The following is a 24289-nucleotide window of genomic DNA, read 5'->3' on the forward strand; positions in this document are numbered from 1 at the left end:
TATGGATAATCTTCTACCGGGGTAATATTTATCCATAACCGGGTACCGAAGTGATAAGCTTCTTCAGGAAACTTATTTACAATAGAGTACTAAATAGATAAACATATTTACGGTGGAGTCCCATATGGATAAGAAGCTTATTTACAACGGAGTACTAAATAAACATCCATAATATAATATATTTATAACAATATATATATATATATTACAAAACATATGGAAAATCAAACTAAGGCAAAAAAAAAAAAACACTCATTTTTTGAACCCCGGAAAGCTTATTGACCCGAACGTATGACCCGACTCATGGGTCACACCCACGACTTTCGCTCTGAAGTTGCTTCCATTTTGGCATGCCCACTTCGGCCTTTTCCCCACTGAGAGAAAAAGACACTTCGCTTTGCTGCTCTGTTTTTGACTGATTTTTACACAAAACCTAAACACCACGCCACCAAAAGTAGGCCCTCGCTCTGGTTTTTTTATTACAGAGAAAAAGAGGAGGAAGAGCATCAGCATCCATGGCTCGCCAAGCCACAAGACTGGTCTCTAAGTTGAGTTCAAAGCTTAGCCCTAATAGTCCCACGATCTCTGCTTCACCATCTTCTCCATTGTGGCATCAGTACCGCTACTTTGGATCTCCACCGCCGCCGCCCGCTGTTTTCGTCGATAAGAACACCCGCGTTATCTGCCAAGGCATCACTGGTAAAAACGGTACTTTCCACACCGAACAAGCCATTGAGTATGGTACTAAAATGGTATACCATCTTTCACCTTCACATTTTTTCCTATCTCACATTACAAATGTTGGGATGTGATCTATGGTTGGGATGCAAAATGTTATTTTCCTGCTTTGAATATCTGTGATGTGGCTACGGTCTTGTGGATCCCGAATCGAATTTAGTTGAATCATTAGAGGATTTATAGGGATGCATCGCTTGCTTTTAGTTTTGCAAAGAATTTAAATTTGTGTAACTGTTCTTTCTGATGACCGTGGGGTTGGGGCTAACTTGTGGGCACCTCATCTATTCCATCGGGTATTTGCTACCTCCCACCCGTATTAGTAACTCTTTCCATCAAGGCTGAATAAATTTTAAGAACTGTAATTATAATCAACCAATTAGAAGGGCGGTTAATTATTATCCATTGTGGTGCTGTCGTGGGGCATTTTAAGGGAGCATACAGGGAAAGTAAATGTTCTTAAATGAGCAGTTAGTTCGTGAGCTTACCCTAACTGAAGTGGTTATATAAGATAGTTCCCTATTATATCAGGGAAGTTCTTAGAGTTTAAAATGATTGAATTCAAGGGGTGGCTGGACCTTTTTTGATTTAGTACAATACAGGAAAGCTTAGTTGATGGTCTATAAAGAGAGTAAGTTACAAGTGCTCTAATAAAGGGTAAAAATAATCAATCGAGTAGTTGCTTCCTATTTGTCCCTCAAGGTAGAGCATTCCATGTTTTGCATCTTTGAATAACATTTCTGTTAAACCATCTTTCATGGGAAACTTGTGCTCTCACGATAACATTTGGTCTCCTCAAATCTTGACAATACTATATTTTGGTCTCTTATTTATTGATATCTAGTGCATGAAGAAAATTAAATTTTATGTACCGAGTATCTATTAAAAACAGAAGCAGTTAAAAATGAAATGATTTTGTATGAACGACAATTTGATTCTTTAATAGATTAGGATGCAATTTTTCAGTAGCTGATTCAAAAGTTTTGTTCTTAATGTTGAGATTGAATGCTCTTATTTTCAAGGAAAATAAAAAGCTTTGAGGCTAGAAATACGATTTTCTAATTCTACTCCTCATGTATGCTTTGCGCGCCTTAATAGGTTGGTGGAGTGACCCCCAAGAAGGGTGGAACAGAACATTTGGGGCTTCCTGTCTTTAATACTGTTGAAGAGGCAAAAGCAGAGACAAAGGCTAATGCTTCAGTGGTTTATGTCCCTCCACCATTTGCTGCAGCAGCTATTATGGAGGCCATGGAAGCTGAGTTGGACTTAGTAGTCTGCATAACGGAGGGGATTCCTCAGCATGATATGGTAAGATAGAAGTCCTATCTAGTAAATACTCTCTTGTTCCCCCACCCAAAAAGAGGAAAAACAACGCATATAATAACTAATGATGTTATTGGAAACCCAGAATTTCTTTCTTTAGCTTTTTTTCTTTTTACTTGTTCTATGACAGGGCTATAGATCACGGGTTCGAGCCGTGGAAACAACCACTAATGCTTGCATTAGGGTAGACTGTCTACGTCAACCCCCTTGGGGTGCGGCACTTCCCGAACTCTAGCATGAATGGGGATGCCTTGTGCACTAAACTGTCTTTTTTTCCCTAAGGCCTACCCCGATTTTGTGCAAAAATTTGAGCCATCTAACTCGTTCTCTTATGTCGGAAAAATGTTGGTGGATGTTGTTCTAGTGAATGCATTCTAGTCTACGCTTGCACTAGATTTTAGGACATCTAGTGCTAGTTTATCATTAGAGATGTTTTACATTGCCGTCCTTGAAACTTATGATCCTAACAAAGACATGTCTATTGAAGGCTATATAAACCCTATATCAACACATTGCAATACCGATGTGGGACTCAAGTCCCATACCTTGCAATGGACCATAACAAACCACCATGTTCCGCAGTTGTCCTCGACGGCTCCACACTGGGTAGCTTTCACTCTACCACAAGTATGTTGCTCTTTCCCAGGTAGCCATTTTCGAGTCAAGTGCCCAGAGACCCGTGGCTGGCCATGCGCTAGACATTTCTAGCCCCCGATGAGCACGGTGCCCCTTGATGAAAAAAGTTTCTTGAGATGTTCTCCACTTTTTGCTGTTTCGTTTTTGTAATTGTTTGAAAGTAATATGATATCTGTCAACAAAAACAACTGCTATAGTTAGTTTGAGATTCCCATTTTATGCTTTTGGAATCTTCATGAGCTTGAATCATTGACTTCTTTTTGCACTATATTTTTATGGATGTTTCCCGTTGATCTTGCTTTTATATTTTTGGACTCAGGGTTCAATTTCAGTTATTAACAGGGTGGAAAGATGGGAGCAGTCGTAGGGAAAAATCGTTCCGCTTTTTTGCATTATGATCTAGAGGATTGCATCTGTATATTTCTTTACTTGTAGAAGTTTAGCCGTCAAAACTGATGAAATAGTTTACAAGGTTGTGACATGGATACGGGTCTCTCACCCCTATTCTTCCCTTGTGGGTGGATGATCACTTTGTGATATATTTCTTACAGAGGATTTGCTAGATGAAAAATTGTTATTAGAAACATGATTTATGTCTGAACCCTTAACCCCCCCAACCCCCCCAAAAAAAAACAAGAGAAGGAAAAAGTAAAAGATCATGGTCAAGAGATTAGGACGTTGGGTTAGCAGCACCCTCAATCCTACTTTCGAAATTGTGAGGAAATGAGCAGCAGCAGTAACACCCAAATGTCTTTCCTATCTAAAATATTTAGAGTATATCTGCATTTTTTGTATGAGAAGAGTCTAGGAAAAAGTTGGTTTCAGGTGAACCTTCATTTTAGGTAATATGAAGTTTAAGAAGCAAAGTGGTATAATTTGTAAATGTCTGCTCTGGCATTATAGATGTCATATTTTAATAAGATATCCTGAAACAATCGAATTTATGTGGAGGGAATACTCATTCGATATCCTATACTAGAGTTGATCAACTTAAATCCTACTTGGTATGGACAGAGTTATAGTGCATGCGGTGGTTGATATGAAATGACTTTTCCGGAAGAAAAAAGTATAAAACCACAACATTTAGCTGGTATGATTTATTAATATGAGAGATAAGGAATGAAATGCAAGGAAATAAGCAGCAGCAGTAACACCGAAATGTCTTTCCTATCTAAAATATTTAGAGTATATCTGCAATTTTGGTATGAGAAGAGTCTAGGAAAAAGCTGATTTCAAGTGAACCTTTATATTAGGTAATGTGAAGTTTAAGAAGCAAAGTGGTATATGTAAATGTGTGCTTTGGCATTACAGATGTCATATTTTAATAAGATATCCCCAGACAATCGATTTTAAGTGGAGGGAATACTCCTTCGATATCACCTATACTAGAGTTGATCAACTTAAGACCTGCTTGGTATGGGATAGAGTTATAGTGCGTGCCATGGTTGATATGATGACTTTCCCTGAAGAAAAAGTATAAAACCACAACAGTTAGCTGGCATGATTTATTAATATGAGAGATAAGGAATGAAATGCTAGCAAAAAGCAGCCTTTTCAGAAGATGCAAGCCTAAAATAGGTCTTATTTCTGGGAAGTGTGGTTCATGGCATATAGCGTAGAAGCTCCGCAAGACAGGTGAGCTGGAATAAATTCTCTTTTCCCATAAATGAGACGGAAAGACCAGAAATGAAATGTCAGCTTAAACTAAGATTGTGATCAAGGCTGAAAATATAAAACCTTTTGGTTTCTTTTGCACTGAGAAAATGGAATGTTGTATCAATAAGATAAACAAGTCATTTCATTCAATCCCCTTCTGGCTAAAAATCTTGAATAGCTGATTTTGCTCATATAATTTGTTTGGTAAAGTTGGCAGTTCTTCTCCTGCTAGAGAAAACGAAAGGAGAAAGGTGATAGAGCTGAGTCTCTCCTAAGTTGACAAAATATATTGGCTAATGGATAATGTATGACATTCTTTTATTATCTGCTAATGCCAAACCTCTCAATTACTTCTGCTGTGGAATTTATTTCTTTAGTAAGTTCAAGCGATTTTTTGGCCGTGGATGAGTATATGAGGTTTTGATGAAACCAGAGAGGGAGTCAATTGGAAGTTGGAATTATGGAGCATCACTCTAAGAATATAAATATTTTATGATAAGTAGAAGTAAAACATAATATATGCACTTTGATTATAGTCTCTATTAGTAAAGTAGACTAGAGTAAAGGTGGATTGAGATTTTAGATAGAACTATGGTGTCTAAATGCAATCAAATTAGGTGCCTGGGCTTAGTTTTGTAGGAGCATAACATGATTGATGCAGACATAGCATATACAATTTAAAATAGGATGGATGCAACTGGAGGAGTTACGGGAGTCATATGTGATAAGAAGATACCTAATAATATGAAAAACAGAGTTCTATAGATTGGTTGTGAGACTAGCAATATTATACGTAAGTGAATGTAAGACTTATATGGCGTAACATATCCACAAGGTTGATGTCATATATGTGAATATAAGATGGATGTACAGTCATATAAGATTGGACAAGACACGAACTGTTCTCATTTAGCAGAGGTTGGAATAGCACACTTAGAGCATACATTGAGCAATCACTTGAGATAGTTTGATCCATGTCCTTTGTAAACCTCCATATGCATTGGTTCTAGGTGGGAACTCTATGATTATTGAAGGTGAGAAAAGGAGATAAGTAGACCTTAAATCACATAGAGGTAGAGGGAAGTTGCCTCAAAAGATCTACCACCTCCCAAAATCAATACTGGTTTAGCTAAGAATAGCGCATAATGAAAGGAAAGGATTTGTATAAGCAATTCCACCTGGTTGGGATTAAGGTTTAGCTTTTGTTACATTTATATTAATGTTGATGTTTGCGAGGAGTCCTTTTATTCTGGTAAAAGTCTTGTGTACATAGTCGTGTAAGAACAAGTGAGGTTTAAAGGACTAATTTGTCTTAAAGGCAACTTGTTTAATATTTTTGGGATTGATGTATGAGTAGATGAGTTTCAAAGAAGAATAGCTTGATAACTGAATGTTTCAACTGTTAGATCCTCCAGGGATTCTGTTATCTGCTGTTTCTTTTGATCTTTTACATCATACTAGGTACTCAGTCCATACCATTTTGTATAATGGTGTTTGACTGGGCATGGAGTTTAAGAATGAAAGAAAGACTTTTGAAATTTGTGTCTGGAACAATCCGTAGAAATTTTTGCGGCTATAAATCATCACATTAAGGGTGAAATGAGAAGTTTAAAGTTCAATTATTACTAAATATAGAAAGATGCCATTCTTTTTCTTTTTGGGACTGTCTAAAAAAGATAGAGTATCACATAAATTAGGACAAAGAGTATTATTCAGTATTATCTGCTTTTGGGTATTTTCCATGGAGCAATCACCTTTTCGCTTGAAAACTGGATGCGTTTACATGGATTATAGCCGACATACAGAAACTTGTTGTGGTGTCTGATTTATGTTATGGCTATCGTTTAAGTGGATGGAAAATATGTCTTTACTATGTCACATTATCTTTTAGGTTTTAATACTATATACTTTTGGGAAGTTCCTATGATTTCTGTGGTGATACTAATATTGTCTCCTTTTGTCTTTTTTTGTTTTCTTGAGCCGAGGGTCTTTCGGAAACAACCTCTCTACTCCTTCAGGGTAGGGGTAGGGTCTGCATACACACCACCCTCCCCAGATCCCACTAGTGAGATTTTACTGGGTTGTTGTATACTTTTGGGAGGTATATGGATGTAAAAAGGCTTCAATTGCATTACTGGTGCTGATGCAAGCTTGAAAACTGAAAGTTGAACCTCTAGATTCAAGCTGTTTGATCCAATAAGAAATTACGGAAATATAATTTGACAGATTGTCGTGGTTACATGCCATAATCCTATAATTGGGTTGGGTGAAATAAAAGTTCAATTGGGTTTCATGGGTATTTATTTTTATATAAGCTCATGCAATTGCTTTTCAACCTTGGAACTAAAGAAAAGCATTACACATTTAATGTTGCAGTAGCTTGCTTCTATTGTTTGATTTTCTGTATGAATCTACAGGTCCGTGTAAAAGCTGCTCTTAAGAAGCAATCGAAAACTCGGCTGATTGGTCCAAATTGCCCAGGTATTATCAAACCAGGAGAGTGCAAAATTGGTATTATGCCTGGATACATTCACAAACCTGGACGTATTGGAATTGTTTCTCGATCTGGTACATTGACATACGAAGCAGTAAGATTTATTCTCTCTCTAGGAATGTTTGCTGACAGGTTAAATTGCACATATTGTTCCCACCTCTCTAGTCTAACTACGGGCTGAAGATTTTTGGATATTTGAAAGATCTCGTACAGAATTCATATTCTTAAGTCTGCCTGTTTCTATTGCACTAAGAATATACCTACTAGTTGTTCTGTTTGTTACTATCCCTTTACAATTGTGAAAATGGTCAGAAGATTGGTGCACTGACTGTTACAAGGAACAAAAATAGAGAAATTTCCTGCTTGTACTTCCATGTTTTACCATCCCTTTATGATTGTGAAAACGCATAAAGAACAAGTGCACAGACTGTTGCAGGAAAAAATAATAAATCTTTGAGCATTGGCTTTTGGTGTAGCAACACGTTTTGTGCTAAAAAGGGGGTTAATGAAATATAGCAGGTTTTCTTGCGAAGTTCAGCGAACTTAACTAGTATCTTTTGCTCCTATTAGTATTTCTTTACTGTTTGTGAAGATATTTTGGTGGCCGGCTCAGCTTAGTTTATTCTGGTATATTGAAGTCTGATTGGCAAGTGTGAAGAAAGCTAGTGTACACCTTGGAGGGAAAAAGTATGGAGATTTACATTCTTTTTCTTTGTTCCTTTTATGTATCTATAAGACTATAACTGTGGCAGGGAGGGGTTGTGGTGTATTGGTTGTTCTCTAGAACATCTAAAAATCTTGAAGTGATTTCATTATTGTCACTGTAACTCGTGGATGCAGTCAATTTTAGGTTGCTGAATTATGAACTATCGGGAACCCAAATAGTATGCTTTACATTGGATATTTTTCGTTCATATATTTTCATAATGAGAAGGCATTAGGGGAGCGTGTGACTGCTGTATTGGTTAAAAAGTTCCAGAGTTGTGATTTCTGAATTAAAGCCGGACAGGAGTTTTTCTCTTTGATCGGAACTAAAGCCAGAACATGCCTTGAAGGAAGAAGTCCAATTTTCAGATTTGTTTTACCTCTACAAGCTTTATTAGCTATCAATGATTATCTTTTTTCTTATGATAAGTACATAATTTCAAAAAAGAGCATTGAAGGGCGACTTGTGCACAATGTCTTTTTGATAATTAAATAAATTTATAAGTAGAACACCCGAAGAAGGTTGGTAGAATCAAATTATAACCAACTGCCCATCCTTATGTAATTTTCAAACTCAAATGGACAAAACTAGACAACCTTAAAAGCACTATTGGCTGCTTAAATGTTACATAACACCCTTTGACTAAAATTAACCACCCTTGTGGATCAAAGTCGCATTTATTTCCTTGTCCTTATCTGCTCATAGATACTAATAGTTTCCACCACTTAATCCCTGTACTGTGTGGGTTTCTGTCCTACTCCTGTATTTCCTACTTCAATGGGTTCAAACTGTGATCTAGCTTGTCCTTGTTATCTCCAAGTTTTACTCCAAAAAACTGAACATCTTTGTATTACTTCTTGGCACGAGGAATCGCAAATGTGGTATTGTTCAGATAATGAGTATTCTATCTTTCTGGAGCACCCTTCCCCTTAACCAATTTGACTCAGATGATTTGCATTCTCTACTTGGATAACACTTAGGTCATATTACGCTAAGGAGGAAGCAATATGTGCGACAAAATGACTTAACCTTTTCTTTTTGATAAGCCAATTCAAGCAAATTGTTACACTTGTCTTGTGCATACTGCTTCCTCATTTGTATTACTGAATCTTCCGCTGCCTTAGAAGCACACATCAATCCTCACAAATCGTGCAAAAATTTACTGATTCTTCTGTTCATTAATTATATCTCATTGTTGTTTCAGTATCAGAAAGTGCTAATTTCTTCTTCGCTTGCTTTATGAAGTCAAGATCAATTTTATTAGTATCAACTCAATGTGGATAATTATGAATGTTTTTGCCTTGTCAAGTGTAACCCTTGGAAGTTGGAAGGGTTCAATTTATGCACTGCAATAGTATTTTCCATCACAGATGAAATCTAAAGGGCCTTCTTTCTAAAGAATGGATGCAAATGGATAGAAGTTGAATTGACCTTATTGCTGCATGTGTGCATTTACCTGTTCAAGACTCAAGTGTTCAAGTGGTTGATTGAGTTAGGATGCAAAATAAAACCAAATTTCTTCCTTAGAATTGTCTTGGTAATTTATTCCTGTGATAATTTATTGACTACCCAGAGATAATTTTTATTATCCTATGTCCAGAACAGAAAACCGAATTTAGAATCAGAATCACACTTGGAGCCTATCGCTAAAACGAACAACACACCAGCGACCAGACTTGCTACGGGCCTAAAATTCAATAAATTTGAGTGTCTTAAAGCTTGATCTAACTAGAATTATCTCCAATCATTAACAATCTATTTGTTGCATTTGATCTTTGTTGGGTATCTTTCTCTCGAAAAGCAAGATCCTGGACTAGCTATCTGAATCTGAATGAAAACTTATTGTACAAATTATTTTTACTTGTTATGGGTTGTGATTATTTGGTATGAGAAAATGGTTTAGTTATTTCTCTCTGTTGCCATATTTAGGTTTTTCAGACAACTGCTGTTGGCCTTGGGCAGTCAACTTGTGTAGGGATTGGTGGTGACCCTTTTAATGGTACAAATTTTGTCGATTGCTTAGAGAAATTTATCGCTGATCCACAGACAGAAGGTAGACTTTCTTGAAGCATATTAACTCATCTTAATCAAAATTATTGCTTACATGACAGTTCTTTTGGTCATTTATGAAGGTGTGCTCTATGAGTTTCTTCGTTGGTGATTAATACCAATTCTCTTACCTGACACGTGCTTGTGGGTTGTAACAGACTGCCTGTTTGATTAGTCAAAGATCATGCAAACTGGTCTTGATACACCGTCATAGAAAAAAGTTGATGTTTATTTTCTATAGTTAGCAGATCATATAATTACATTTTAAGATGTGCTGCCTGAAAGCTTTATTGCTCGGATACGGGTGGGGGTATTCAATATGGATGCGGATCTGGAGGTTGGATTCATTATCTCATCAATGTTAGGATTTAGGGGTATGGGTCAGAGTACGGATACGAGTTATGGGAACAATATATTAGTATATATTAGAATAATATATATGACAATTAATTATTTTAGATTGTCGGAAAATAACTTATTTTTCAATTAACAATGTGATTTAAATCCATTATTATTAACTAAGTTAAATAAAAAAATGACTATTATGTAATTAGGAATTGATATAAATATAGTATTGCTCCCTTCGTTCCAATTTATGTGAACCTGTTTGACTGGGCACGGAGTTTAAGAAAAAATAAGGACTTTTAGAATTTGTGGTCCTAAACAAGTCAAAAAGTGGTTCAGAGAATTTGTGTGATTATAAATGTTTCTCATTAAGGGTAGAGTTGAAAGTTTAAGCTAAATTTTTTCCAACTTTAGAAGGGGGTCATTCTTTTTGGAACGAACCAAAAAGGAAATAGGTTCACATAAACTGGAACAGAGGGAGTAGTATTTTTTAATCTTAGGATTCATGGGTATAGGACTATGGGTATGGGTATTAAGATACAGTCAAGAAATGTGTATGTACGAGTGTTAAGGTACAATCAAGAGATGTATATGTACGTGTGTTAAGATACAATCAAGAAATGTATATTGCGACATATATAAGTATACATTTCAACAATTAATAGAAGCTATTAAGTTAATGCTGGTCTAATTAAATTCTTTGTGGAGAATTAATAGTTATGCTGGTCTAATTAAATTCTTTGTGGGGAATTAATATTTAATACTCCCTGGTGTACTTGCATGGTTTTGCTCCTCTCAAGCACACAGAAGAGACAAAAATAAAGCACCCCGCTAATGTTTTTCACAAAACTGGCGAAATCGTTGTTCAAATTTGTTAGATATAGATATGTAGTTGTCCCACATTGGAATAGGTGTAGTATGCCATTTGTATAGAGTAGCTATAAATTAGCCCATCTTGTATTGCATTAGACACACAATATCAATATATCATATTTTCTCCCGTGCCTTCTCACATGGTATCAGAGCAATCGTGAGAGATTTATCGCTGTGCATAAATTCCAGCGACTCTGGAAAGGAAAATCAGTTGACCGGAAGCCTTTTTCCGGCAGGTCTGCCGCAAGTAAAAAAAGCCACTTTTCGTCAGTGTTGTGCAAAAACCAACACCACCATGAAGTAGATCGGGCTCCGGCGACCAACCCATAAAAAAATCTCCGTCAGAATACCCTCCATGGGCCGCCACTCGCCACCGGAAGAAAATTTTCTAGCGAAGTTCCGACGTCACGTGGGCCACCTTTCGGCCATTTTTTGGCGACGACTCTTCAGGACAAATTGTTCCCCTTGCAATTCCGAGCCTACCTATCCAAGTTACACCAAATTCCGACAACTTTTATATTTTTCCGGCGTGAATAGTGATTTCAAAAGTGGACTTCCGGCCATTTTTTGAAAACGTTTCTTCAGAACAGTTGGGTCGTCTGGTAATTCCGATCCTACCCTTATTGTTTTTATTTCATTCCGACAACTTTGAATTTTTCCGGCATCTACAGTACTATTCCAACTGCTACAGTAATATTCCGACAGCTACAGTATTTCCTTATTCTGTTTCACTGTTCCTTACTCTGTTTCAGGGGATTACATTTGATTATTTCTCTAATTTGGTAATAATTTGCAACGATGTCTTTGGGAATTGATGCTTTTGGGTCTAAAAACATGAGTTCTGGAAGCTCTAGTTTTATGATTACTTCGAAACCTTTAATGGGAGGTTCAAACTACTTAGCTTGGGCTTCATCTATCGAGTTGTGGTGTAAAGGTCAAGGTGTTCAAGATCATCTAATTAAATAGTCTAGCGAAGGAGATGAAAAGGCGATAGCGCTTTGGGCAAAGATTGATGCTCAATTATGTAGCATCTTGTGGCGTTCTATTGATTCCAAGTTGATGCCTTTGTTTCGTCCATTCCAGACATGTTATTTGGTTTGGGCAAAGGCTCGTACCTTATACACTAATGACATATCTCGCTTCTATGATGTGATATCACGGATGACAAACTTAAAGAAGCAAGAATTAGATATGTCTACTTACTTGGGTCAAGTACAAGCAATCACGGAGGAATTTGAGACATTAATGCCAGTTTCTGCTAGTGTGGCAAAACAACAAGAGCAACAACAAAAGATGTTTCTAGTTCTTACACTCGCTGGACTTCCTAATGATCTTGATTCAGTGCGAGACAAGATTTTGGCTAGTCTGACTGTTCCCACAGTTGATGAATTATTCTCTCGATTACTCCACCTTACTGCAACACCAAGTCACCCAGTGATCTCATCACATATACTTGATTCCTCTGTTCTCGCATCGCAGACAGTGGATGTTCGGGCGTCTCAAACTATGGAGAACAAAGGAGGACGAGGTCGTTTTGGGAGATCTAGACCCAAGTGTTCTTATTGTCACAAACTTGGACACACTCGTGAAATGTGTTATTCCTTACATGGTCGTCCACCCAAAAATGCTTACGTTGCTCAGACCGAGACTACAGGTAACCAAGGTTTTTCTGTATCCAAAGAAGAATATAATGAGCTCCTTCAGTATCGAGCAAGTAAGCAGACATTTCCACAAGTAGCCTCAGTTGCCCAGACTGATACTCCTGTTGCTGGTAATTCTTTTGCTTGTGTTTCCCAGTCTAGTACTTTTGGACCATGGGTCATGGACTCAGGCGCTTCTAATCTCATCTCTGGTAATAAATCACTTTTGTCGAATACTGTATATTCACAGTCTCTTCCCACTTTTACTTTAGCCAATGGATATCAAATAAGGCACAAGGAGTTGGACAAGCTAACCCATTGTCTTTTATCACCCTAAATTTCGTTCTTTATGTCCCTGGTTGTCCTTTTAGTCTTGCATCTATTAGTCGTTTGACTCGTGCCCTCCATTGTGGTATATATTTTACTGATGATTCTTTTATTATGCAGGATCGCAGTACGAGACAGACAATTGATACAGGACGTGAATCAGAAGGCCTTTACTACCTTAATTCACTCGGTCCTTCCACAACATGTCTAGTTACCGATCCTCCGGACCTAATCCACTGTTGTTTAGGACATCCAAGTTTATCCAAACTTCAAAAGATGGTGCCTAGTTTATCCAGTTTGTCTACATTAGATTGTGAGTCGTGTCAGCTTGGGAGACATACCCGAGCTTCCTTTCCGCGTAGTGTTGAGAGTCATGCAGAGTCTGCTTTCTCCTTGGTTCATTATGATATATGGGGTCCTAGTAGACTCAGTTCAACCTTGCGATTTCATTATTTTGTTAGTTTCATTGATGATTACTCAAGATGTACTTGACTTTTCTTAATGAGAGATCGTTCTGAGTCATTCTCTATATTCCAGAGTTTTTTTGCTGAAATAAAAAATCAATTTGGTGTCTCTATTCGCATTTTTCGCAGTGATAATGCCTTAGAATATGTATCTTCTCAGTTTCAGCAGTTTATGACTTCTCATGGAATTATTCATCAGACATCTTGTCCTTATACCCCTCAGCAAAATGGGGTTGCAGAGAGAAAGAATAGGCACCTTATTGAGACTGCTCACACACTTCTAATTGAATCTCGTGTTCCGTTGCGTTTTTGGGGCGATGCAGTTCTCACAACTTGCTATTTGATTAGTATGATGCCTTCATCTCCCATCAAGGATCAGATTCCGCATTCAGTATTGTTTCCCCAGTCAGCCTTATACCCTCTTCCACCTCGTGTTTTTGGGAGCACATGTTTTGTTCATAAGTTAGCCCCTGGGAAAGATAAATTAGCTCCTCGTGCTCTCAAGTGTGTCTTCCTTGGCTATTCTTGTGTTCAGAAGGGATATCGTTGTTATTCACCTAATCTTCGTAGGTACCTTATGTCAGCTGACGTCACATTTTCTGAGTCTAAACCTTTCTTTTCTTCTGCTAACCACCATGATATATCTGAGGTCTTACCTATACCTACCTTTGAGGAGTTTCCTATAGCTCCTCCTCCACCTTCGAACATAGAGGTTTCACCTATACTAACCATTGAGGAGTCTAGTGTTGTTCCTCCTAGTTCCCCAGTCACAGGAACACCACTCTTGACTTATCATCGTCGTCTGTGCCCTACATCAGGCCCAACTGGTTCTCATCTTGCACCTAACCCTGCTCCTACTGTGAACCCTGCTCCTAGTACACCGATTGCACTTCGAAAAGGTATACGGACCACACTTAACCCTAATCCTCATTATGTTGGTTTGAGTTATCATCGTCTGTCATCTCCCCATTATGTTTTTATATCTTCTTTGTCCTCGGTTTCCATCCCTAAGTCTACAGGTGAAGTGTTGTCTCATCCAGGATGGCGACAGGCTATGAGTGACGAGATGTCTGCTTTACATACAAGTGCTACTTGGGAGCTTGTTCTTCTTCCTTCAGGTAAATCTACTGTTGGTTGTCATTGGGTTTATGCGGTCAAAGTTGGTCCCGATGGCTAGATTGATCGACTTAAGGCTCGTCTTGTTGCCAAAGGATATACTCAGATATTTGGGCTCAATTACAGTGATACCTTCTCTCCTGTGGCTAAAGTGGCATCAGTCCGCCTTTTTCTATCCATGGCTGCGGTTCGTCATTGGCCCCTTTATCAGCTGGACATTAAGAATGCCTTTCTTCACGGTGATCTTGAGGATGAGGTTTATATGGAGCAACCACCTGGTTTTGTTGCTCAGGGGGAGTCTCGTGGCCTTGTATGTCGCTTGCGTCGGTCACTTTATGGTCTTAAGCAGTCTCCTCGAGCCTGGTTTGGTAAGTTCAGCACGGTTATCCAGGAGTTTGGCATGACTCGTAGTGAAGCTGATCACCCTGTGTTTTATCGACACTCTGCTTCAAGTCTATGTTGATGATATTGTTATTACTGGCAATGATCAGGATGATATCACTAATCTGAAGAAGCATCTCTTCCAGCATTTTCAAACTAAGGATCTAGGCAGATTGAAATACTTTCTAGGTATTGAAATTGCTCAATCTAGCTCAGGTATTGTTATTTCTCAAAGGAAATATGCTTTAGACATTCTTGAGGAGACAGGGATGATAGGTTGCAGACCTGTTGACACTCTGATGGATCCGAATTCTAAACTTCTGCCATGACAGGGGGAGCCGCTTAGCGATCCTGCAAGCTATATGCGGTTGGTTAGTAAATTAAATTATCTTACAGTGACTAGACCCGACATTTCTTATACTGTGAGTGTTGTAAGTCAGTTTATGAATTCTCCCTGTGATATTCATTGGGATGCAGTCGTCCGCATTATTCAGTATATAAAATTGGCTCCAGGCAAAGGATTACTGTTTGAGGATCGAGGTCATGAGCAGATCGTTGGGTACTTAGATGCTGATTGGGCAGGATCACCTTCTGATATACGTTCTACGTCTGGATATTGTTTTTTAGTAGGAGGAAATTTGGTGTCCTGGAAAAGCAAGAAACAGAATGTAGTTGCTCGGTCTAGTGCAGAAGCAGAATATCGAGCAATGGCTATGGCAACATGTGAACTAGTCTGGACCAAACAATTACTCAAGGAGTTGAAATTTGGTGAAATCAGTCAGATGGAACTTGTGCGCGATAATCAAGCTGCCCTTCATATTGCATCAAATCCGGTGTTTCATGAGAGAACTAAACACATTGAGATTGATTGTCACTTCGTAAGAGAGAAGATACTTTCAGGAGATATTACTACGAAGTTTGTGAGGTCGAATGATCAACTTGCAGATATTTTCACCAAGTCTCTCACCAGTCCTCGCATTGGTTATATATGTAACAAGCTCGGTACATATGATTTGTATGCTCCGGCTTGAGGGGGAGTGTTAGATATAGATATGTAGTTGTCCCACATTGGAATAGGTGTAATATGCCCTTTGTATAGAGTAGCTATAAATTAGCCCATCTTGTATTGCATTAGACACACAATATCAATATATCATATTTTCTCCCGTGCCTTCTCACAAAATTCACATGAAAAAAATGTAAGATGAAAAGAACCATTGTTCGTCAATCCCGTAAGATTGCACGTTAGTGTTGAAAAAGGAAGAAAAATGAAATAAAAGATAAATCACATTTTTAAAGCATGAGCTTAGAAAAACTAATCACCAATATCTATTTTCAGCATATTGAGCCCTTTAAATAGGTCTTACAATGAGTAAAATTTATGAGGTTAAGGAAAACTAATCCTAATTAAACTAGAATAAGAATAAGGTTAAGAAAAACTTATCCTAACTAATACAGAAAAAAGAATTTTAGTATGAATGAGATACCAGCTAACAATTCTTGTTTGACTAGAACTACAAATATAATCCTACTAAAACACAGATCAAATTAATATGAAATAAGAAATAAGAAATCCTAATCCTTAAAGGGAAAGAATTCTAATCTTGAATGGATTTTGGACTTCTTAGATTTCTTGAGATTCTTGGGCCTTTATTAGATTAAGGCTAATTAGTGTAAGCTTTTTAAATTTGTGGCCCAATTCTCCAAATCCATTGGTATCTTCGTGAGCCCAAATAAGCCTTCATTGCGGTAGAAAACATGGTCTCCACTTGTGCTTCTCTAGCATCATGATTTGAGCTTGTATGCTCATCATTCTCTCCTGGTTGAAAAGAACTCGCCCTCGAATCATCTGTATATCAGGGAGTAAGATCTGTTACATAGAAGATGGATGATACTTCAAAGTCATTGGGAAGCTCCAAGCAATAAACATTATCACCAATCTTTTGAAGCACCTTAAAAGGTCCATCAACTTGCTTTTGTATTTTTGGAACCTTGCGGTTTGTAAATCTCTCTTTGGTCAAATGAACCAAAACTAGGTGGCCTTCCTTCAACACCACATGGTTCCTATGTGTAGCCTTTTCTTTATACTTAGCTTTTTGCTTCTCAATATGTGCTCGGACTTTCTCATGTAGTTTCTTGAGTTCTTAACTCGATCAACGACATCTGTACCAAAAGAATGAGTAACAAGAAGAGGGGAAATATCAAGTGGTCCAAGAGGGTTCTTGCCATAGACGACTTCGAACGGGCTCTTTCTCGTAGTGCGATTGGTTGAGTTGTTGAAGGCAAACTAAACATTAGGAAGTAACGATTTCCGCTCTTTGAGATTCTTCTTTATTAATCCACGAAGCAAAGCAACTAAACTCCGGGTGACAACTTCGGTTTGCCCATCATTTTGGGAATGATGAGCATACCAGTGTATGGAAAATATTATGCCGCAACTGTGGTTACTCCTTGCTAGAATCTGAATGAAGAATCGTGGATCATCAGGTATTCTCCATCATCTCCATATTGAGCTACTTTTTCCAATTTGTCATCATGCTGCTCTTAATGATAATCTTTTTCATCAGTTACTCCTTAAAGGATGGTGAATGCCTTTTTGTTAGGACAATGCGCTTGTATATGACCAAGTCCTCCACATTTGTGAAATCTTTTAAAAATAGATTCTGAAGTTATGGGCTTCCCTTCAATTTTTTGGATACTTAGTTTTGTTGTAGATGATTGCGGCTTTGTAGAGCTCAAACTAGCACTCCCCTAGTTAAAGTGTTCGACTTTTTTATGATAGTTGATGGAAACGTGGCTTTGGCTTCCCAATGTTGTGTCTTTACGACCTTGGCTAGTTTGACAACATCTCCAAAGGTCCATTCCACATTCGCAATAGGCTTATTTAATCTAGCCAAATATCGAACAATTAGGCCGGCTAGATTTTTCTTTAATGTCACACTTGAGCCTTAAGATATTCAAATTCTCTTGTGTACTCGTCCACAGATAAAGTTCCTTATCTAAAAGAATGAAACTTCAAGAATCTTCTTCTTATGTCTCTTGTAAGAACTGATTGTGCAATTCTTATTTCATTCTCTCAAGTGCAAATTCATGTTTTTCCTTCAAACTCTTGCTCCCTTTGAGGTTTTCCCACCATAGCGATGCGTAACCTCTAAGCATCTCATCAAAATATTCTTTATAATCAAAAACACGATCAATAGTTATAAGCCAGCCAATGAATTCATTGCCTTGAGATTTGCGATCATACTCAAAATTTCAAGCTTAATATCATCACGTTGATACCTCTCTCGATTATTATTGTGTTGCCTTATTTGAGGTCTCCTCCTATCACGTTGATGTTAAACTTCATCAGACTTATACTCTTTACTACCTTGATTATCTAAGTATTCCGAATCTAAATTTTTATCATATTGAGCATGGCGCTTCGGTATTCTCATGCCATGGTAGCTATAGCTTCTTCCACTTGCTCAATATGTCATGCTCTACAAGGTTGAATTAGTGAATCTCGAAGTGAAAGATGTTGCGGTAATATTGGCAGGGGCGTACGCAGGATTTTGTGTAAGCGGTGTCGACATTTAAAGATGTGATCAAATAAATCAATTGTTGCAATGACATCATATAAAAAATTAAATATACCATCTGTGATATATAAATAAAACACAATTAAGTATATTATTACAATTCTACTAGACAAATTTTATTTTTTTAATATATTACATTCTCATGAGAATTAATACTAAATACTGTTTTTTTCCATATTCATTTTAAAATTATTTATTATGGCCTTAATATTATAGGCAATTAGTGATATAGTGGTAACTTTGCCCTTAACTAATGGTCGAGGGTTCAATATCTCGATTTTTATCCTTTTAGCATACAATATATAGGGAAAAGAATTTCTAAAATACAATATATAGGGGAAAATTTTTTCTAACACTAACAACACACGCAGCTACAAGGAATCGAACTCCTGATCTCCATCACAAAACTGCAACGCCCGACCAAGTGACCTAGGAGCTTTTATGTTAATGCAATGGCAATTTTTTTATTTGTCTCATATTTGCATATCAGTTAGATATTCATATACTATTTAGTAAACATTTCCGACCAAGCGGTGTCGGATGACACCGCTTGAGACAAGGTACGTCCGCCCCTGTTGACTAATATTATATATAAGCTGGTTTTGGTAGTTGTATGGTGGCTGATTTTGAATCACCAAATGTTCAACCAATTCGGTCAGATTCCCCATCGATTTCTTCAAGCCATCTTGCTGCACTTTAAAGCCATCTAATTGCACTTTAATTCTTCGTTCTCTCGAAGGGCTGTAGTTCTTAATTTTTCAATCTGAAGTTTCTCATCGATTGAAGAGGATCCCCAACTTGCTATTTTCTTGTCTGGCGACATGATGAACAAGATGGCAATTCAAGAATTCGAACCTGGAACCTGGCTCTGATGCTAAATTGATGTGCTTTCAAGGTTTTTGCTCCTCTAACCACAAAAAAGTTGGAAAAACAAAAGCACCCCGTTAAAGCTTTTCACAGAAATAGCAAAGCGTCCTACAAGCTCATGTGAGAAGAATGTAAGATGAAAAGAACCCTCGTTCCTCAATCTCGCAAGATTGCACCAAGTGTTGAATAAAGGAAGAAGAATGAAATCAAAGATAAATCATTTTTTTTGAAGCAAGAGCTTAGAAAAATTAATCACTAATATTTATTTTACAACAAATTTCAGCATATTACAAGTTTACAACAACAAACCCAGTATATTCCCACAAGTGGGGTCTGGGGAGGGTAGTGTATACGTAAATCTTACCCCTACCTAGTGAAGGTAGAGAGGCTGTTTCCAATAGACGCTCGGCTCGAAAAGGGTGAGAGGAAGAAGAAAGAGACAAGAGCGAATAGGAAGAGAGATATTGGGGTGGGGGGGATAAGTAGTACTAAATACTAACAACAAGAAATACGATAACAGAAGCGAACTAGAACACATGACGTAAAAAGATCTAATTAAGAATATGTAGGAATATGAGTGCTACTAAAACTACTGGTAAGAAAAGGAGAAACTATCAACCACCTACTAACCTTTTGCCCTAATTTTTGACCTCCACACCTTCCTATCAAGGTTATGTCCTTAGTAAGCTGAAGCTGCGCCATATCCTACCTAACTACTTCTCGCTAGTACTTCTTTGGCTTACCTCGACCTCTTTTCATACCCGCCAAAGTCAACCTCTCGCACCTCCTAACACGAGCATCAATGCTTCTCCTCTTTACGTGCCGGACCATCTCAGCCTTGTAACTGCCTTTCTTGGGTATAACTTGACTATCAAGCTTCATATCCTCGTCTGTTTCATGAGTCACGTCACTGAATTTGCACTCTAAGTATTCTGTTTGTCCTGCACAACTTGAAACCTTTAGACTCCAAGGTCTGTCTCTAAACCTCCAACCTTGCGTTAAACTCGCTTTGCGTCTCATCGATCAACACTATAACATTGACAAATAGCATGCACCATGAAACCTCCCCCTAGATGTGTCTCGTCAGCACGTCTATCGCCAAGGCAAATGAAAACGGGCTAAGAGCCAATCTCTGGTGCAACCCCATCACAACTGGAAAGTGCTCCGGGTCCCCTCCCACAGTCGTCAATTGAGTCTTAGCACCATAGTCCATATCCTTAATCACCCTAGTGTAGCTATCGGAAGAGCACTAACCTCCAAACACCTCCACATAACTTCTCTCGGCACTATCATACGCTTTTTCAAGGTCGATGAACACTATATGCATGTCCTTTTTCCTTTCCCTATACTGCTCCACTAATCTCCTCACCGGATAAATAGCTTCCGTAGTTTAGCGCCCCAGCATGAATCCGAACTGGATCTCGAAAATAGACACGCTTCTCCTTACCCAAACTTCCACCGCCCTTTCCCAAAATCTTCATAGTGTGACTCAACACCTTTATACCCCTATAATTGTTGCAATTTTGGGTATCACCCTTGTTTTTGTACAACAGAAATATCGTACTCCATCTCCATTCTTTGGGCATCCTTTTCGTCTTAAAAATAACATTAAACAACCAGTAAGCCACTCCAAGCTTGCTGGACCCGCATTCTTCCAAATTCCACTAGAATTTTGTCTGGCCTCGTCGCTCTACCCCTGCTCATCTTATGCATAGCCCCTACCTTAATACGCCTACAGTACCCAAATATCCCGCCGACTCTTAGAGTGCTCCATCTCATCCACCAAGCCTATCTGAGGAGCGTACGTGCTAATCACGTTCATAGTAAACCCTCCTACAACGAGCTTAATGCTCACAACAACAAATACCTACGCCGTTCTTGCCCACGGCGCCTCGAGTACCAAAGTTTAAACTCGTCTACATCCCGAGCCTTCGTACCCACCCATCTAGTCTCTTGGACGCATGCTATGTTGATCTTCCTCTTCTGAAGAATCTTACCTAACTCTATAGACTTCCCATTCAGCATGTTGAGCCCTTTAAATATGTCACGACCCCAAATCCATCTAGCCGGGATGGAACCTAACCCAACCCGCTATGTAAATCAAATAATAGCCAACACAACTCAAATGAGAATAATAAGAGTCAATGAATAAAATACCCGAACTTCTATACAAGATCCCAATGACTGGTGGTATAAGTCATGCGCTACTAAGACTTAGATTTACAAAACTGATATGAGATAAATACAACATCTATTTGAAATATACATAAACAGAATTCAAATCTAAAGCTACCAAGGACAAGTCTTCTATATTAGCTCCCGCCATATACAACTGCATCAACTCCAAGTTCTGCACACAAGGTGCCGAAATGTAGTATGAGTACAACCGATTCCATATACTCAATTAGTATCATAACTAACCTCGGCGAGGTAATAGAAGCAAGAATTATAAATGATACTCGCCAGTCACCTCTACAAGTTCATAAATTTACAAAAAGTATAGAACAAATATATGATTAAATCAGGAAAACACAAATAAAACCATGTTCGTGCTCACAATTCTTTTTAAAGTGTTTTGCTCGGTCAATATTTCAGCATATAAGGAAGGTATGTAAGTAAATCAGGTAAACAGTCAAGGAAATTGCAAATAAAGATGAAATGCAATAACCAAATATCACTCTGTTGCGGCGTGCAACACAATCCAAATAGAAATCACATCACGACCCTCATGACCACATTAGATTCTCAGTAACCGAACCAAACCAATATCCAGCTCTCCCAGAGCTCACATCAACCAGAAACCCGTTGGTTCTCATAGTCCGCGTGTACACCATCAAGAGAGAAACATGAAAGGATGACCCTAGGGGGATGGATCCATATCTACACACAACACGGCCAATTCAACGTGCTATAAGCCCGGCGTGGTCACAAGCTCAATATCATAGTCCGCCCAGCGTGGTCACAGGCTCAATATCATAATACGCATCCGCCCGACGTGGTCACATGCTCAATATAACAGATCCGCCCAACGTGGTCACCTGCTATATCATAATCGGCCCCGTGTGCTCACATGCATAACAATACAATCCGCACGGTGTGGTCACAGACATCCAGTCCAAATCATATCGCACATAAGCAAATATGCAAGAATACATGTATATGATCAATGAATGTTAGATTTCATACTTCTGGACTGGTATAAATGACATACTAAGGTGTATGCATGTGCAAAGTGTGCTATCATAAATCAAATCAACAATTTCATCCCTTAAATAACAATTATGAAGTTCATCCAAGAGATTAACCCATTGTTATTAAAAGTGTGCGCTTCTCGCTTAAAGCGCAGAAGCGAGGCGAGGCGCAAGACTTGCGCTTTTTTGCCCTAAAGCGAGGCATCTGATAAAAAGTGCACGCTTCAGGCAAAAAAGCGAGAAGCGCGGCGCGCGAGAAAAGCTCGCTTCAGCGAGGTCGACAACTGCCTAGGGTTTTTTTTAATTTTTTTTACAAATACACTCTTACGCGACCTTTCTTCCAAAACATATGCTTCGAGTGACTGCTGCAAACCTTGTGATTTCTCCTCCTTTTCTCTTGACTGTTACGACTTTTCTCAAGGTAAGTTTCTCTTCTCTTTTTCTCTTTCTTCTCTTCTCTTCCTTTTATGCTTTTCTCTACTTTACCTGCTTCCTCTAGACTCCCCCCTATTTTCTCTTCTTCTCTAATTCTTTTCTATTTTTTTCAGTTCATCTTTTCTCTGTTCTGCTCTGTTTTCTATGTTCTGTTTCTGCTATGTTTTTTTGTTAATCTCTGTTCTGTTGACTTTTCTGATTTTTTTCTCTGTTTTAACTGTTTTAACTGTTGTCTTTTTTTTTTTTTTGTGAAGTAAAATCGTTCTTATTATTCAATGGCATCAAGCAAAAAAAAGATCCAGCTTGACTGTTCTGTTTTTTTTTCCTCTGTTTTTTTTATTGAGTTCTTGGTCATTTATCTATGCCTATTTAATTTTTTTTATTTATGTATTAAATTCGTTTCCCATGAAAAAAGCGCGCGCTTCGCTTTCCACTTCTTGCTTCGGTGAATCGAGGCCTTGTCGCTTTTTTTCGCTTCTCGCTCTCCAAAACACTGGATTAACCTTTATGTAACATCAAACATGGATCAAGTAGTTCACAACAAGGTTACATATATGAGAAACATCGTAACATAAAGCTCAATCGATTCAAGGCATGTCATAGCCTAAACACTACCCCGAGCATGGATAAATACCCCGGTGCTTGCACGTGGGCTTTAACCCTACACATATGCGCACTTATAACACAGGAATAACTCAAGCAACTAGTGCCTCAACCAAGTTAAACGACAAAGGTTGAATCTTTAATCAAATACTCAAAGTCAACTAAAAAGTTAACTTGGGCCCGCGCTTTGGAACCCGATAAAACTCACAAGTTCCAACCCATTCAATTACGAGTCCAACCATACTAATTTCACTCAAATCCAACTCTGAATCGATGTTCAAAACCCAATTATTCACTTTAGAAAAAACTAGACAAAAATTCCCAATTTCTCTTTTTAAAATCATCAATCAAATGCCAAAATTGAAGATGGAATCATGAAATATAATCAAAATCGAGTCAAAAATACTTGCCCAATCCATGTGGTGAATATCCTCTCCAAAATCGGCCAAATCAGAGCTCCAAATGTGATAAAATGAATGAACCCTCGGAATATATACAACTTGCTCAGGCATTTCCGCATTTGCGAACCTCCAACCGCTTCTGCGACACAAATTCCGCTTCTGCGGACACCACTAAATAGCCGACCTCTCGCACCTACAGACACTTGTCCACTTCTGCGCAACCGCAGGTGCGACCCTAATCCCCGCTTCTGTGCTCCATCTTGCTTCTGCGCCCCAAACCATCGCTTCTGCGTTGCCGCAGATGCGCCCATAGTTCTGCATCTGCGCCCATAGTTCCGCATCTGCGAAGATCCCATGCTCAGCCCTGTTTCGCTTCTGCGAGAATAAACCCGCATCTGCGGATAACTCCCCCGGCCTTCATCGCAGGTGCGACCATATTTTCACTTCTGCGACCACCGCACCTGCG

The 24289-nt window shown here is 38.4% G+C and overlaps 1 protein-coding gene across 1 annotated transcript in view; it reads left to right on the forward strand.

Moving 5' to 3' along the window:
• The first annotated feature begins 330 nt into the window (after positions 1–330).
• LOC107791622 (succinate--CoA ligase [ADP-forming] subunit alpha-2, mitochondrial) overlaps positions 331–24289 on the forward strand; it is a 28734-nt gene continuing 4775 nt past the window's right edge. The window contains exons 1-4 of the mRNA XM_075233064.1: positions 331–752; positions 1834–2043; positions 6768–6938; positions 9480–9603. Coding sequence (XP_075089165.1) covers positions 516–752; positions 1834–2043; positions 6768–6938; positions 9480–9603 — 742 coding nt within the window. The 5' untranslated portion in view covers positions 331–515. The remainder of the gene's footprint in view (positions 753–1833; positions 2044–6767; positions 6939–9479; positions 9604–24289) is intronic.

This window comes from Nicotiana tabacum, chromosome 16 (genome assembly GCF_000715075.1).
Source record: "Nicotiana tabacum cultivar K326 chromosome 16, ASM71507v2, whole genome shotgun sequence".
In the NCBI taxonomy this organism is placed as follows: Eukaryota; Viridiplantae; Streptophyta; class Magnoliopsida; order Solanales; family Solanaceae; genus Nicotiana; species Nicotiana tabacum.